The 17,317-nt window shown below is 36.4% G+C and overlaps 1 protein-coding gene across 1 annotated transcript; it reads right to left on the bottom strand.

Moving 5' to 3' along the window:
* Nucleotides 1-61: 61 nt before the first annotated feature.
* LOC120338735 (mediator of RNA polymerase II transcription subunit 25-like) lies at nucleotides 62-4,617 on the bottom strand. Its single transcript, XM_039406664.2, has one exon. It carries the CDS (start codon nucleotides 4,513-4,515, stop codon nucleotides 1,402-1,404), a length of 3,114 nt encoding a protein of 1,037 aa, XP_039262598.2. The 5' UTR covers nucleotides 4,516-4,617; the 3' UTR covers nucleotides 62-1,401.
* Between the last annotated feature and the right edge of the window lie 12,700 nt (nucleotides 4,618-17,317).

A 17,317-nucleotide genomic window follows, 5' to 3' on the forward strand; every position in this document is an offset into this window, starting at 1 on the left:
TGATTCTGAGAGCTGCTCAACCGTGATGAAACGGACAAACTTGCTGTTATAAATAAATTACTGCTTTCAAGAGAATTATATATTATATGTATATTCACACATGAATCTACACGAGTTTAGCAGTCTACTGCAAAATTATGTTTCAAGAAAAATGCTTGAAAAATTACACAATTTAATAACTCACTGAACAGGTAGTTCGCAACTAAAAATTCTACTGTCCCGAAAAGCGTAGTAGCGGCTCTATGTGACGGTGGCTGATTGCTGAAAAGCTTGTTTGAAGGAAAGGTTGAAACTGGGTCATAAAATATACCCTAATTAAATATCATAAAAGAATAAAAACGTAAATAGAAATAAGATTAGTATATACAACAAAACAGCAGTTGAAAACAAGTGATCAGGCCAGTGTCCCCCATCATCAAACTGAGTGTGACATGTTAAAACAAAAACTGTTCACACTCAAAATATTTTTTTGGGAAAGGCGATATCATTTGATTGAACTCAATATCTCCATTTCAAACTAGTAACGCCTTAAAAACTTCATGTTGACCGTATTTTTTTTTTAACTAGATTCCGACATAAATTTAAAATCTCAAATAGCGGAACATGGACAGATTAATATTAATATATTAGCAAAAAAACACCAACCCAGCTTTTAAATGGCATTTAACAGAGCGAAGTTGTAGGCCCTAATTTGACCAATATTGTTCAAAATATGGGAATGATTCAAATTGGCTGTGGTTGCTACCGATGGATTTTATAAATAAGAATAGTAAGATGGAGAAGTAAATCAATTGAGTTTTTCTAAGAAAAGAACATGATTCACAAAACAATTTCAAGGAAAAAATACAAAAACAGAGCAGTAACTCTTTTTGGCAGTATCTCATTAACATATTGAGCTGATCTCATTGGGGTAATCGAAGGAGTAACCTAAGCGTAAATAAAAAGCTCTAGAAGTATGTGTACCAATATGGAGATGACTAAATTTTGTTTGCCTATTTATATCAAGTTGTGTAGAGGGGAATAGGCACTTGGCTAACACAGACAGTCCCCGAACTCTTAATAGAACTAAGATAAGAAAAAATCAGCATGAAATTAAGGCCTAACCTGGTACACATACTACAGGAGTACCTATATTGGAACACACTACCTGCTTAAAAATCAAATAAAAGAGGAACTATTATCATTGAGACTTACTGAATCAAATTGCGCGACATATTGTAACAAAAAAAGAAATCCCCTAAATATATGAATAAAGGGGATCATTTTTGAATCAATATTTACATAAAGTCATTTGAGTCAAGCAAATGAATAATTCACAGTTTGGTTGAGTGTATAATAGTTTGTCCAGATGGTAAATTTATTTTTCGCAACAAATCTCTACAGTCAGCCATTTTCGCAATGTTACTGCATATTAAACCTCTGCTGTTGCTGTTGCATTGTCATCATACGTGCCCCCTGCATGCCAGGATGCCGCACTTGCTGATTCTGAACAAATCCAGAAGCCATGTTTTGTGGTGTCTGACGCATTCCTGTATTCATGTTTTGCATTCTTGGACGCTGAATATTCTGCCCCATGTTGTTACCGCTTTGAAGAAGCGTCCTCAATTGTTCATGAGATCCAGGACCTGACATTTGACCCACCTGGCGTACTTGATTCTGCTGCTGTTGAAATCTCATTCTTATTTGCTGCCTCATAGGGTCATTATTTTGGTCTATTTGCTTCTGAACTAAATTTCTTTGTGGATTAATATTATTCTGGTACATAAACTGCTGATTTGCAGATTGTTGCATATGTGGCTGATTTATGCTGTTCTGTGTAATCTGTTGTTGTTGTTGTTGTGTTTGCTGTTGATTTATCATCATCGCTTGCTGATTGGATATCTGACCCGTGTTTTGCATCCTCTGACCAGGTCCAAAATTCATTGTTCTCTGGGGCTGAGAAGATTGCATTTGCATACCTCCTCTCACTTGAGACATGCCAGTATTCATTACGCTTCTTGTCATAGACTGCTGTTGCATAGTATTCATAGTCGGTCTCATGTTGGGATTTGAATTAGGCACATTGAACTGGTTTGGTGCCATTGAATGAGTATTGCCCTGCGGTTGAAATGAGCTCAAGCCTGACATTCCTCCACCCTGATCCACATTGCCTTGAAGTAACTGTTGTGCACCAGGATTGTTTGGCCGAGACTGCGTTGGTTGGCTAGGATTATGTCGAGCTATTACAGATCTGATTGTTTGTATAAAATTATGGGGATCAAGTGGAAGAACCCCGAAAAATTGAGAAGTTTTTTGTGAATATATTACTAGCATAACTTTATTTTCTGCAGAATTTTGACTCGGAGAAGGTATCTGGATTAATCCCATCCACTTATTTTTCATAATATTTGCCAGTTGTTGCATTTGGTCAAGTGGGGACATTCGCAAACTGACAGAAATATTATTCTTCATTTGATTTTTCATTGAAGTGAATACAATTTGAGGAATAAGTTGCATGTTCAGTTTGGTTGGCCACAGGTTTGCATTCAATGATTCATCTGATTGAGTTGAGCGCAACAATACCTTGCATTGGAGAGTGTGGTTAGTTCTTGCAGTTCCTTGAATTCCTTGTGCTATTTTTCTTTTTTCGGTCCATTCTAAAATGCCATCCCATGTTATCCTCATGTTGTCTGTTGGCTGTCTTGTAGCAGGTTTTGGAACATTCCCAGTGTTAAGATATGTTGATGGTAGCTCTTGCCCATGATTTAAAAGGTGGGTTGGTTGTTGTGCTGAACCACCAATGCCCATGTTTCCAGCTTGTTGTTGAATTGGATTATTCATCTGATGCATAGTAGTGACATTTCCTTGAATCGATCCTGATTGCTGAGAGGGCATAGATGAATTGAAACTCTGTCGAATGCCACGGTTTGGTGGGAAAGAATTTGATGATGAAGTAAATGTATTAATATTGTTTGACAAAATTTGTTGATTACTTTGCATTCCGGAATTTAATGCATTAGGAGTACTGTACGGCTGCGCCTGCTGCATGTTTGAAGGTACAGAAGAGAATGTATCACCTATGCGTTGAGTTATTTGTTGATTTCCTAATCGTTGCTGTTGTTGCTGGTCTTGCATGGATACATTCTGCTGTTGAGTTTGTTGGTTGTACATTCCATCAGAATTTTCAGGAATAGTGGCCGTTATTCCTCCCATGCTGTTTGTAACCATGTTGACACTACTATCTGAGGGTTGTGGGAACGAAGTAACATTGGAAATAGGTATCTGCGTATGTGACGAATGTGCATTTGGTTGCAGCATGTCCTTAAGATTTGTGGTTCCCACATTGCCAGATCCATGAGACATGACGCTGTTGTTAGATGCCTGACCAAGAGATGATCTGGAATAAGGAGAGTCATTGCCAGACTGTAATATATTTGAGTTCTTGGAATTGGTAAAATTCATACTCATGTTAGACTGCTGCGGTTGAGGTTGAAGATTTTGGCTTACAGAGAAGCTTGGCAAACTTGTTTGCAGCTTTCCAAGAGAAGTTGAATTTAAATCCTGTGCTATCTGTGTTCTCATTACAGACTGCCCTGAAGGTAATGAGTTCTGATTTGTATTTGTGGATGCTGCACCTGTATTGATTAGCTGTCCAGGCTGAGATTGTGGTACTGAAGTAGAGAAAAGTGAACCGGGAGATGATGCAATAGAAGTTAGTTGTGTGTTGTGAGTAACTGTGGTAGATGATGCAGTTTGATGTTGAGATGGACTTGGAATAGAGGAAGAACTTGTGGCAGAAATTGAATTCAATGTGTTATTTTTCGATGCATTTTTTGAATGATTTTGCTCATCTTTGATATTGAGTTTCACAGGATCACGCTCTGTAGGAAGTTGAAATCCGCTGATAAGAACAAGATGTCTTGGATCTTGAGCATAATTCATAGATGGAAGTTCATTTCGATTAGCAGAAATGAATAAGTCCTTGAGAGACCTAATTTGTTGCGGAGATATCACTGAGAGATGAATACCTTTAGTACCCATTATTTCTGCTAGCTTGCCAGCAGTGTGACCATTGTACATATAAGCTTCACTGCATGGAATATCATAAGGTGGAGAATTGCAAACCAAAAAACATACTTGCATGGAACGTTCATGGTGACGCCTTTGGGCAAGTTCATCAAACAGCTGTAGGGTCCTCCCAAGACCTTCAGACACAAGGCTAGATCGTTCACATCCTCCACCAGAAAATGAAATGGAGTTCAAACTGTGGGAAAACTCCCAAGGGCTTTGGGTGACATTTGAGCATCTTGTTACTAAATCAGGGGCACAGTCTGCAGAACTGAAGAGAACATAGCCGAACTGACTGTTGCCGTGGTTACCAACATAATCTAATGGGGATGGCTGTCTTCCGTTAAAATATTCAATTGCTGGCCCTATATAAGACTTCTTTATCTTTTCCCAATGTGATAGCATATTGGCTGTTGCCTCAACCACAACAATAAAATCAACAACTGTTGGATCTTTCGATGCAACCATGTTTAAAGGATGTGATGTTTCAAGCAATCGAGAAATATTCAGAATATAATTCAATTATAATCAAGCTGTGAAATTGAGGTAAGTATTGCATAATGTTATAACAAATAGATTGAAAGTCTAATAAATTAGCACCTCTCTCAGTTTGTAAGTGAAATACAATTTAGAAAACGATAGTTCCATAAATAGAATCGATTTGAAGCTGTGGAGTTAGTTATCATAGGAACATGGTACAGTACAGGTAACTCAAAGCTGAAACAGGTGTTTTGGGATCCTTATGATGGCAAGAACTTCTTTCAATGGAATTTGTAATTTCTTATGATGGCAATACTGTATTATCCATCTATATACCAAGACAAATAATTGCGCTCTTGAATTTCGATGGCTGTTGTACACTAACAATATTATAGTCATCAAATAACAGAATAATATTGTCATCAAACTAGCTTTGAATTTGGTAAATGCAATTTTGAATTTGAGCAACAGTTTTATCTATATTAATGTTTGTTATTATTTTGCTGAAAATTACACAAAAAAAACATAAGACTAGTGAATAGGATTAAAATAGCATCTACAGGCCTTACATGTCCTATTACAACTGAATCCATTAGAATTGAGATTGCAATTTTTGAATAGTGCAATTATTACTCTTAACACTCAACAATTTTCGAGACCCAAATTTTGGAGTCCTCCAATTTTTTTGATCAGTTCATACAAGCGTGTGATCTCCTTTCATAAATCTGAAAACATTGTATTACAAAATACCAGCTGTAAGTAAGATGTAACTGCACATACGTTTCCACAACATCGAAGGGCAGGCGTTTATTGTATGTTAGAGACGGATTTAGGATTGCGCAATGATATTCGATTATTCGGTTCCATTAGGCAAAAATATTCGATTCAAATCGAAAAATTATTCGATTTTGGACAGCCCTACTTTAAAGTATTCTACTTTTTCTATATTCAGAATTAAAAATAGTCCACAAAGTGCCTGGAAAACATACAAGTGCCCGATGTTCTGCTCAGTGGACATGTATACTAATACGGCACCTTTCGCAATACAAAATTGTGTAAAATCAATTCAAAATGGATAGAAAAAAAATTTCTATAAAGTACGATCAGTATAAATTAATAGAATTAAATCGTGTGATTTAGAAAGGGGCTCTCTCAGAATTACAATTGATACTGGATCAATTTTAGTTTGGTGTTGAGGAACTTGTATGACCTATAATGCCAGGGCTATTCTTTGTTAGCATCTGGCCATTTGTTTGTATTTCCGCTGGGGCTGAAGAACAGGAGCTGTAATTGGAGCCAAGCATACCAGTACCATAATACTGTAATAAATGGAAATACCAGAAATTTTATCAGCTCTAGGTCCTAACCATCAAATTAGTTTTTACATTTGTGTGTTTGTATTTTATAATCCGTCAATCCATATATTCTACCATTTTAGATAATACTTTTTCTTAACATTCAATTTCAAATATAAATTTCACATTAAATTTGTCGCATCTAACTTTTCATTTCAGAATTTAAAATTATTATACCGTAACTTGTTTCCCCGAATATAACAGGGTCCTATTTCAATTTTCTTTAGAAAAATACCACCAACTTAGGGCTTATATTTGGGGGATGTTTTACTAGGTACAAAATCACTAGTTTTCGAATATACAGATAGGCCTATACAAAATACAGAAATATGGAACCAATGAACATTTAAGTTACTTATCAATAACACGTTTTCATTTTATAAAAACAGCTCTCCCAGACCTGAATTTACGTATCGTACCCTAACAACTGAAGTGTATCAATTATTAAAATGTATCTGTAAGATTCTGTTGTCAGATTATTGTAGTCGTCTATTCGTTAGGTAGTTAGTGTTACCGTATCGTCTGTCTGTACTGTACCGGTACCTTTGTTTAGTCAAATTGAAGTAGCTTACATATCATATTATTTTTCTTTTTTTTAATGAAAAATACAAGATTAGATAAGTTTATTTCAACTCCATAAACAGCAGAAAGGCGATAAAATGATTGATAAAAACAAACTATTAAAATCTGATTATGAAATCACTGAATCAGGAGAGTAAACAAAACCTTGCACAAGGTTTAAAACGTACAGAATATAGGATGGAAGGTATTGCCAAAAAGAAGTGGTACTTGTTCACTCACCTAAAACTATTGAATCAAATCATTCACACTCGCACACACATACACACAACCATGGGGCATTAATAAAATTCGTAAAAAAGAGAAGCTTCAGATAAATTTGTATGGCAACCAAAAATAATAAAAATTGTTTGCCACGCCATTTAATAATTTTATGAAAATTCTCAAACGAGAATGAACAGTATTTAGACTATTATAATAAAGGACAAAAAAAAAGATTTCGCCAAGATTATTATAATTGGAGTCAAATACCAAATTGCCCAACCAAAGTTGTGTGCATGAAGAGGTGGGCTAAACCTTTTCATTCATCAAAGACATGCCAAAATATTATCAAATTGTAATCCAGATTACATCAATTACCGGTATTAAATACTACTGCATACTGGCAACAGTTTAAGTATAGTATAATTAGATTAGGGGAATAAAATAATATCAAAAAGAATCACCAACAGTAGTCTACATTATCAATATTATTTATCAAATAGTATCCTCTATGTAGCCCTGACTACGATTCTAATACTCTCTGCGGTTTGACGATTATTGCGGAACACATCAGTTCGGAAACAACATACCAGAATTAAGCCACACTGCCTCAAAACGTCATCTACCGTACCTAGGAAATCCCCTACAGGGTACTGGAAACGACGTCGCAATGAAACAACGGAATGGTGAAATTTAACTTGGCTTACTATGTTAGTTACGTAGGAGTCAATAAAACGATCCGATTTAAATTTGATGGTGGTTCCAACTGCCAAGGTTGTGTTTCTAGCAAAAATGGAACTTCAGACAAACGTTGTGTGTGACATATACCAAACAGTACCGGCTGCCGCAGAGTTCTCCTTAATATGTTTAAAAAAAAAATTAAATGAGCTGGTTATCAGTTTTTATTTCTTTGCTTTTATCAAAAGTTTTATCGTCTCTTATGCCAATGACATGAAACATGTCAATGGTTATGCTGATTGCTGAATAGGTATGGAGTCAAAATACTGATATGTTTTTATAGTTCGTTTAAATTCCATGTGTCTTTGAGCTGAAAGAAAAAGAGAACTCGAATATGATTGTTTGGATTTCCATACATTAACTCAGAACGAGCAAACCCTTGAAACTGGAGGAAAACAACTCGCATCGGTAATAGACACCATTATGAGGCAACAACACAAAGAGTTGGAAAGTGAGGTAAACAACTTGTTCTGTATAAATCTATATAAATAAACTCGAGGTCATTTTCTCCCTCTCTGTTTTTCTCTTATTTATTGTTCTTTTTCGAAGCACGTTTCTCTTGTCTTTTACAATTGGTTTACCACTGACGAGACTACGACCAGTTTTCATTGGCCCGGTAAATTCGACAAGGGTGTGATAGGATTATAACTCGCAATAACTGTTAAAACGTAGCGAGTAACGACCCTCACCGAGAATACAGGATGCTCAAAATTTGTAATCCGTCTTCATTTCGAATATATATTTATAGTTCGTAATTGATGTTTGTCTAACATGGTTATTCGCGAGCTAACATGACTGCAGGTGCAAATATTCGCGAGTAAAGATGTACATGATACAAATGAGCTTGGGTACAAATGTACGTAGGTAAAAATGTCCTTTCATGGAAATGTAGGCCTACCTGGGAGCAAATGTCCGTACGTGCAAACGTCCATGGATGCAAATGTGTATGTAAATGTACATGATACAAATGAGCGTGGGTACAAATGTACCTAGGTAAAAATGTCCTTTCATGAAAATTTAGGCCTACCTGGGAACAAATGTCCGTACGTGCATACGTCCATGAATGCAAATGTTCGTGAGTGCAAATGTCCACGGGCGCAATCTATATGCAAGTGCTAAAACTAATAGGTGGAAATTTAAGGGTGCAAATGTCGGTGAGTAGGCTACAAAAGTATTCAGGTGCAAGTGTCCTGGGTGCAGTTAACGGATGCAAATGTACGTAGGTGCCAAGGTGCTATCACCATTTCAGGTATGAATCCTGAGCGAGTATTATAAGGAAATCGAAATGAATATAATTGGTTTTCAGAACACTTGACGTTTCATGATGACACCATTTTTGGTTACTAGACTAGCTAGAGGGACTTCGCAAGTTATGTGAAAAAAAAACATTTTGGCTGTGTTGCAATATCGTGCGCTCATCAACGTAATTCATATTTTACTTTTCTTGCTAAACAGCACCGTATGTATCTGTTGAACTCCTTTTTTGGAAAGTGCGATTCGATACTTCTTGTTTTCGTCGCCTTGGATGTATGTTTCTTCCCTGTCTCCGGACTTCTGTTACTTTTGAGCGCTTTTCGACATAGTTAGCATTATAACGTGGTTAATACCTAACCGTTCGAATGCTAAAATCTCTTCAACTGAAATTCTTATTTGACAATCTCGCAGAACTTAATATTGGCTACGATTGCAAACAATTTCGTATGGTTTCAATATTTCGTTGGAGTATGTTTTTTTTTTATGGTTCCAACAAAGTGGAATTTTCAATAATTAAATATTTAATAAGACGAGAATATCGGTCGGAGACCGAAGACTTATCGATCGAAACTGCGGTTTCAATTCATGACTCTATAGTGACACCGCGTATCCCATCACTAATTAATTAATAACTTGCTAATTATACGAATAATTAATCCAAAATTAATAAGCTTCTGGTCCGAGATATGATGAATGCACATGCAAAATTTGGAGCAGATTCAACCACGTCTTCGTGAGATATCGCGTGCATCTAACAGCCAGACAGACAGACAAATACCTATCAACATACTTAACGATTAAAATAGATAAGTAACAAGAGAGCTATGCTCAAATATATGGACACGTAGCGCCACCCAATGGCAATAATTTTGATGACGTCATAGCGAAAAAAAAAGTAATAGCCTTCTGGAGAAAAATTTTATCTTCAACCACTGAAAATTTCAAAGCAATTGGTCCAGTATTCGAAGAGAAAAGCGACTTTTTAAAAACGTGTCAAAGAACAACAACAAGGACAACAAAAACAAGAACAACAACAACATAATATTGAAACGATCGTTATGTCCACTACGTGTCCAATAAGTATATATATACATTAACAACAGCATCATCAATCTTATGCATTTTCATTAAATCCATGGTGTTCCGTTGTTCATCGAGTTGATTTCACAGTTTAATTTTAATTAGTTATTTTTAATTAAACGGGAAACAGTTGCTTCTCCATAAATGTCACATAGCTGCTAGCGATTTGTCTTGAAGTTGGAGGGATTTTGAGTACAATTGCTTTCAGAAAAACTCGCGGGAAAAGGTAATAATTTGGACAAACATTTTTAACAGTAAAACTTTTTGTTGTTTCTTTTCGTATTAGGAAGAAAATAGCTCACATTGAACTGATAGGGTGGTTCACGTGACTGCTGGTCGGTTATGGCTTCCTCCACCATCAAGTCCACGCAACTGAAACAGATATCTGGCTAACTAATCCCATGCCCTACGCGGTCTGGTGATCGGACGGGAGGCAGGAATATGTAAATTATATCCTAGAATAAAATTATGTGTCGATACAATCATCTTAATAGTAAAATTCATGGGTGTTTATATTTCATAAAAAAAATACATACAAACCAAATAAAAATGGTCATTTAATACTTGCTATAAAACAAATTTAAGGTTTGTATTGTATGATGTCTGGGCTTTATCCGGTTATGATTATGCTTTCTGTCTTGGGAATGTCGTGATGTGATGAATTGAGATCGTCTTCATTTTTTTTCAAAGTTGTGTCATTCTTTTCCAATTTGTTATTCTTGTCCTAATTGTATTGATCAACTGTTTTTGGATCCATGGTTATATTATTTTCTGAATTGTTATTTTTTTCATTTTCAATCCTTGAGCGCTTTAAAGATGGGGTTACAAGGAATTTATTGATAGAACCTCTTTGCTTTTCATTTTTAGCTTTCTTTGCCTTCGCCAATGATCTTATCTGGTTAGCACCTAAACACTTGCGCCCTTTTTATATTATATTTATCTTTTTTAGAAAACAGTACAAAATTATTAATCTGAATTTCTTGAATAAAGCAGAACAGAAGAATTTAATTGCTAATGGTGACATAACGATGATTTACTGAATTTCCCATGAATAACAAATTAATATTATGAGAAATATTATTGCACTTTTTATTTTGCATTTTCAGTAGTATTTTGTACCTCATAACACAGAAAAAGACCCCCACTAGCGCGGGGTCCCTTTAAGTTGCGGGGCCCAATTTGATAAAATCGGTCAAATCGATTTGAAACCATCCCTGTGGACTGAGATAAGCGCTCAACGCCAAGCACGCCTTTGCTGACCAGCCAACTAATTCATAACAAGCCCGGTTGATCGAGAACTTATCACTCGAGATGGTAAACTGGCGGCAGGAATCTGGCAGTGTTGAAGTAAGGGGTTGTACAGCTTCTAAGCATAATTTACGGGTATTGTATTACGGAGCAGAATGAATAATAGCCGAGTATCAGAACATAGATATTCGCACTGAAGCCTTGTTTAGGCACATGTTTATTGATTGATGGCATATTCATGGTATCGCCGGATACATACTCATTCGTCTTCAATTTTTACGGGCGATACATTGACAGACTTGACTGTGTCGTTCTTTCTTTTTGTCACAATCTTCCTATAATGTAGTACAGTCTGTTTTTACTTATTTTCCTTGTGGCAGGCTACTACCAAACATGCTTTTACAGAAAAATTCATTGGGATTCCTACATTCAAACCAGCAACTTTGCGGGAAAAATAGGCCATTTTACGACGATACCTCCGCATGTTTTAATACAGCGTTTCCCAAACTGTGTTCCGCGAGCATCTTCCAAGTGTTCCGTGGGAAAGAGACCAAAATTACGACTAAATTGGTCGCCATAGCTATCTCGGGATTGTGAAGTTATCGCACAACTGGCCCGTTCGATATCGCGTCACGGTCGGCCTAAATCGGACAAAGGCAAAGGGTCAGTTCTCTTCTTTCTCAAGCTCTGCCTGGTTTTACTTGGAAATGTTGAAAAAATCACTCATGTTCGCTAAACTCGATTCAGCAGATAAACAAACTCCAGCTCGCAAAATTGCACCAAGTACTTCTAACTCCATTGTTAGGTAACATTAGAGGCAAACACTACGTAATAGAATGTAAAGAAAGAAACGACAAAGAAAGGTAAAATGAATTTATTGATTCGGATACACAGCAAAATATTCGCTGATTATTTGGTTTCTGCGAGACTAACTACTTATCCTTCTTCTATGCTTTTGTGCCGATGGATCCGTAAGCATATATTGCAAGGATGCTGTAGCAAGAGTAGAGATAACAATCCTAAATGATTCAAGAGTCTTGCTGCACACTAATACAATTATGTTTCTGTAACGTTTCGTCTGACCAAGGTCAGACTTCTTTTATCATCATATTTTAGGTATGTTGAATACAATTTTGGGGTCTCGTGTAGTTTCGTACCTAACGTACTTTTAGTCGACGTAGCATAACAGTTTTTTGATATGTCAATCCTAACCCCCATCTGATTACGCCATCCAAAAATTAAATCACTACGACATCACAATCACGTCATGAGCTTGCCAAATATACGCACAATCGACCGAAATGGCATTGGCGCTTTATCAATAAATTATCTGAATCTGAATCTGGCGCCGACGATAAAGAACTGACTGACGTTATCGGTCTCTCTCCTATTGGAATCGTTGCGACGAGAAAACTAACTGTTCGATTAAGGGTGCTCGTTTGCGCGTCTTGGATGGCAGTTCGTATAGTTTGAAGGGCTCTATTACGTCACTGTGACGTCGTAATGGCGTAATTTTTTGATGGTGTAGTCAGGTGGGGGTTAGGATTGATATGTGAAAAATTGTCATGTTACGCCCACTAGAAGTATGTTAGGTATGAAACTACATGAGACCCCAATTTTGTTAGTTTTCGCGGCGCATTTGGCAACTCGCCGCGGCGCACTAATACGGTAGTAGCGCACCTTTTGGGACCGCTGCATAACATCATTTTTCTTTATCAATTTTACCCTTTCATTTTTGGTGTTCGACGAGGCGAGATAAAAAGCGTAAGTGTTCCGTGGCCAAAAATGTTTGGGAAACGCTGTTTTAATAGATAGTTTTTTTTTACCAGTGGCGAAATTAAGAAAACCCCGAAACATTTCGCAAACGCACGTGATGTCAGTTGTCTCGTCAGACTGAATCGAAAGGAACTGGCAATTCTCAATTTCCAGAGCCAAATGTTGTAAATAAATTTTATACATTGAGTCGAGCAAATCATTTTGGATATCCTTAGATGTCCCTTTCGAAACAGTTGCGGCATCAAGATGATCTCTCAATACTGTATCTAGGGATGCGGTGTATTCCACCATATCCAAAAATACCCCTCTATTAGAAGAGCCAGCCCCTTCATTGTGCCCACGGAGGGACAGCTCGTGACAACCAATTAACTTCAAAACATCTATCAATCAACCGAGAACATGGCGGTTTTTCTCGACGTTTTGGTTGTGCCGACGAATAGAAACCGCGCGTCCTTCATCCAACTGTGCTGCAATATTAACATTTCCGAATGTTCGGTATTTTACTGCATTGTCCAGATGCTCCATAGAAGATTGATGATCCCTGGCACGCTCGAAAAGATGTTTAAGATCTCTAAAACCAAATTTACACCAACGTGAGTCACGGGCGGTAGCAAAAAGTAGGCAATAAAAACAAAAAAGTGCATTTTTGTCCTCGCTGTAACACAACCATTCGTGTTTTTTAAACCAAGTTTCTGCGCAGAATGTACGCCGACGCTTTCCTCCATCATGGGATTGTTCCAGTGAACAATTTTTTGGTTGATAAGGCCCAAGACGTTGTACCTTTAATTTTTGTTCCAGCGTCATGCTGCGAAAACGGAAATGCGAAGCCGGAAAGAAGTGAGGAGCTCAAAAGGAATGTGGAAAATCGAAAGCAAATGGACTAAAGGTCTCTAACTGATTCAAATAGCGAAACAAGCGACAAAAACGAAGGCGAGGAAACTATCAACTCTTCAAGTATAAGTTTATTTCGACTCCATAATCAGCAATAGACGATAAAAAAATAGATAAAAGTAAAAGTAACTGGTTATAGAATCGGGAAAGCGAACAAAACCTAGAGTAAGGTTTGAAACGTACAGATTTTAGATGGAAAGGTATTGATAAAAGAAGTAGTACGTGTTCGCTCACCCAAAAGTAAAAAAAAAACTAATTAAGGCACGCACGCACACACACACACACACAATCATCGAGACATGATACTGTCGGAGGCGAAAAAAGCGAACCTTGAAAGTAAAAAAGGAAGGAAAATATACAAACAAATAAAAAAAATGAATAAATTCTTTTGCCACACCAAATTAATAATTTTATGAGGATTGCCAAATTGGATACCGAATTAGTCAACAAGAGTAATGTATTGTGGATAGAAAAGTATTCCTCAAAAGATATCGTCAAGCTGATTATAATTGGAGTCACCTAATGCCAAATTGCCCAATCAGAATTGCCAAGTTGGATGTATGAAGAGGTGGGCTAGATCTGCTTCACTCATCAAATAGAAGCACACAACAAGCCAAATAACGTCCAAATTATTTTAAATACTATTAATCAATAACAGTACCGGTAATCATAATTAAAATTAATTAGGGCGGTATGATACAGAGGTAGGAAAATTGGTTAAGGGAATATATATGGTGTTTAAGGTTCAAATAAGGTTTCTAGGGTCATGGATTATAGGCAAGTAACTTTAATTGAGGTTGTTGATCCCTGCGGCCAGTTCAAATTCATCACGGATGATTCATTAGTCTGCAAGTTTTGTTGATGTAAACACCTTTCATGTTGACATAAATAGCATTTAAATTGATCATCATGACTCCTGAAAAACGAAAAATATATCTGCGAGTACAATATTCAATGATTGCAAATAGTACTACAGCAAGTTAAAATGTAGGGGAGAATCCAAATATACCTCGACTGGTCACCCAATTACAGTATTAGGTACAGGTGTTAAATTATACCGTCTACAACCCTCACAAAGAATCACGTACACCACCCAAACAGAATATCAGAAACCCGACATTGAAAAAAAAGGAAACATGCGCATGCAGATATCAGAATGTGAACAGCCATATTAAGGAAAATCCTATGCTATAGAACAAAATAAATGGCCAACTAGAGTGCAAAACAGATGAAGAGAGCTCAACTGCTTGTTCAAAATTAATTAGTAATCTCAGAAACAATAGGGGAGAATCCAAATATACCTCGACTGGTCACCTAATTACAATATTAGGTACATGAGTTTAATTCTACTGTCTACAACCCTCACAAGTAATCACACCACCCAAATAGAAAACAAAGTTCACGCATGTGGAATATCAGAAACCCAACATTGAAGGAAAAGGAAACTAGCACATGCAGATATCAGAATGTGAACAGCCATATCAAAGAAAGTCTTATGCTACAGAACAAAATAAATGGCCAACTAGAATGCAAAACAGATGAAGTGAGCTCAACTGCTTGTTCAAAAATAAATTAGCAATCTCAGAGACAATAACAATGTTATGGCTGCTCAACATTCTCATGAAAACAATAAGTATGTGCAAGTGCTGAGTGTCCCAATTTATGTCATGGTCTTTCTTTTGAAGTTGTAGCTAATTACATACGAAAAATATATAGCAGTGATTCTAATAATAAATTTTAATATTTTGATACCAAGTAGGACTTGACTTTTTTCTGAAAAGATTTTTTGGATTTCAATGTCTTCAAATTCAAGGGGATAGAATTCCACAGCTTGGGCCCAGTATAACATAGGGCATGCTGGCTCACAGATGTACTCATAAAAGGTATGAACAGGTTGGAACTACTTCTTCGATTGGAAGTCATTCTAGTTAGTATGTCGTCGAAGCAGTTTGGCAAAGAATTGTTATGGAAATCATGGACTAATGATAATACTACAAATTTCATTATATCTTCAACTTTGAGTATATTTAGCTTTTTATAGAAATGGTTTACACTTTCACGTTTACCTTTCTTAAAAAGAATTCTTGAAAAATTATTACGAATACTTTGCAATTTTGAAATAAGTGTTTTATTACCATGGAGCCAGACTGAGCAACAATATCGGATATGGCTGAGTAGTAATGATTGAAACATTGCTAGTAAAGCTGATTGATTAACACACTGGGATACTTTGGCAGCAACTGCCAAGTTTCTTTTTGTTTTACCAATAACATGCAATGTGTGTGATTTCCATGACAGATTTTCATCGAAGATAACTCCTAGAAATTTTATTTCTTTCACTCTTTCAATTTCATTGCCATTGAGCAGCAGTGGTTTTGTACAACTCACACTTTTATGCTTGCTTGGATGGAATAATACAAATTTAGTCTTGTTAGCATTAAGAGATAATTTATTAACTAACATCCAGCTATGAATGTTGGCTAGTTCGTAGTTTGCAACTGTGAACAGATCTTCAAGGTTTTCCCCATGAAGAATCAAGTCAGTGTCATCAGCAAACATGATTGACTCAGAGGATTTCAGACACCTGGACATATCATTAATGTAAGCTAGAAAGTAGAAAAAATAATGGACCAAGTAAAGATCCCCGAGGAACTCCGTGCTTCATGACACAAATATTTGTAGAGAATGAATTGTCATATTGCACAATTTGTTTCCTGTCTTGCAGGTAGCTCCTGATCCAATTGAATGGGACGCCTCTAATTCCATAGTGATAGAGCTTACTTAAAAGGATGGTTGGACGAAGTAATTGGCGACGAAGTGTTTCAATTCTGTTTTGGATTTGTTTTTCTGGGAGAGAGCATTGCACAATTGGCAAATGATCAGAAATACATTCTGCTAAAACAGCACTGTTAATTTTTTTATCATATACGTTTGTCCAGATGTGGTCTATACAGGTAGCAGAACTTGAAGTTATCCTGGTGGGACAGTTTATCAGAGAATAATAGGCCAGACTGTGCATAATATCAACAAATAGGCTGGTATTCATATTGGACTCATCAATAAGATTATAGTTGAAATCACCCAATATATAATTATAATTCGACCTGTTCATCTTTGAGAGAACTTGGGACAAAAGATGTCTAAAGTTAGCATTGTTCAATTAATCAGTTAGTGGTGATCTATATATAGTACCGCAGGTTATTGTTTTATTTTCTAATGATATGTCAATAAATATGGATTCAAAAACCTTCTCACACATGATAGTGAGATCCTTACGGACAATGTATTTCAGGTCATTTCGAATGTACAGACCAACACCACCACCTCGGTGATGAGATCTACTATTAGAGATGAAAACATATCCATCCAATGCATTGAAGTGGCCATTTGTATCAGATACAATCCATGTTTCATTTATAGCAATTACATGTGGCTTACAATTCAGTGAATTTACTAGTGCTTCAAATTTTGTGTAGTTTTTGAAGGAGGCTAAAGATCGGATATTGATTAAAAGAGTCATGAAGCCACTTAGTTTTAGACTATCATTGAATTTAAGGTCATTGACATCACTGGAGCAAATATACTGATTTGAGCTATTGTACATGAAAACACTGTCTATGTTGATGAATTCTTCAGTGTCAGTATTGGTTGACTCAAGAAAAATTTGG

This window comes from Styela clava, chromosome 9, assembly GCF_964204865.1.
Source record: "Styela clava chromosome 9, kaStyClav1.hap1.2, whole genome shotgun sequence".
In the NCBI taxonomy this organism is placed as follows: Eukaryota; Metazoa; Chordata; class Ascidiacea; order Stolidobranchia; family Styelidae; genus Styela; species Styela clava.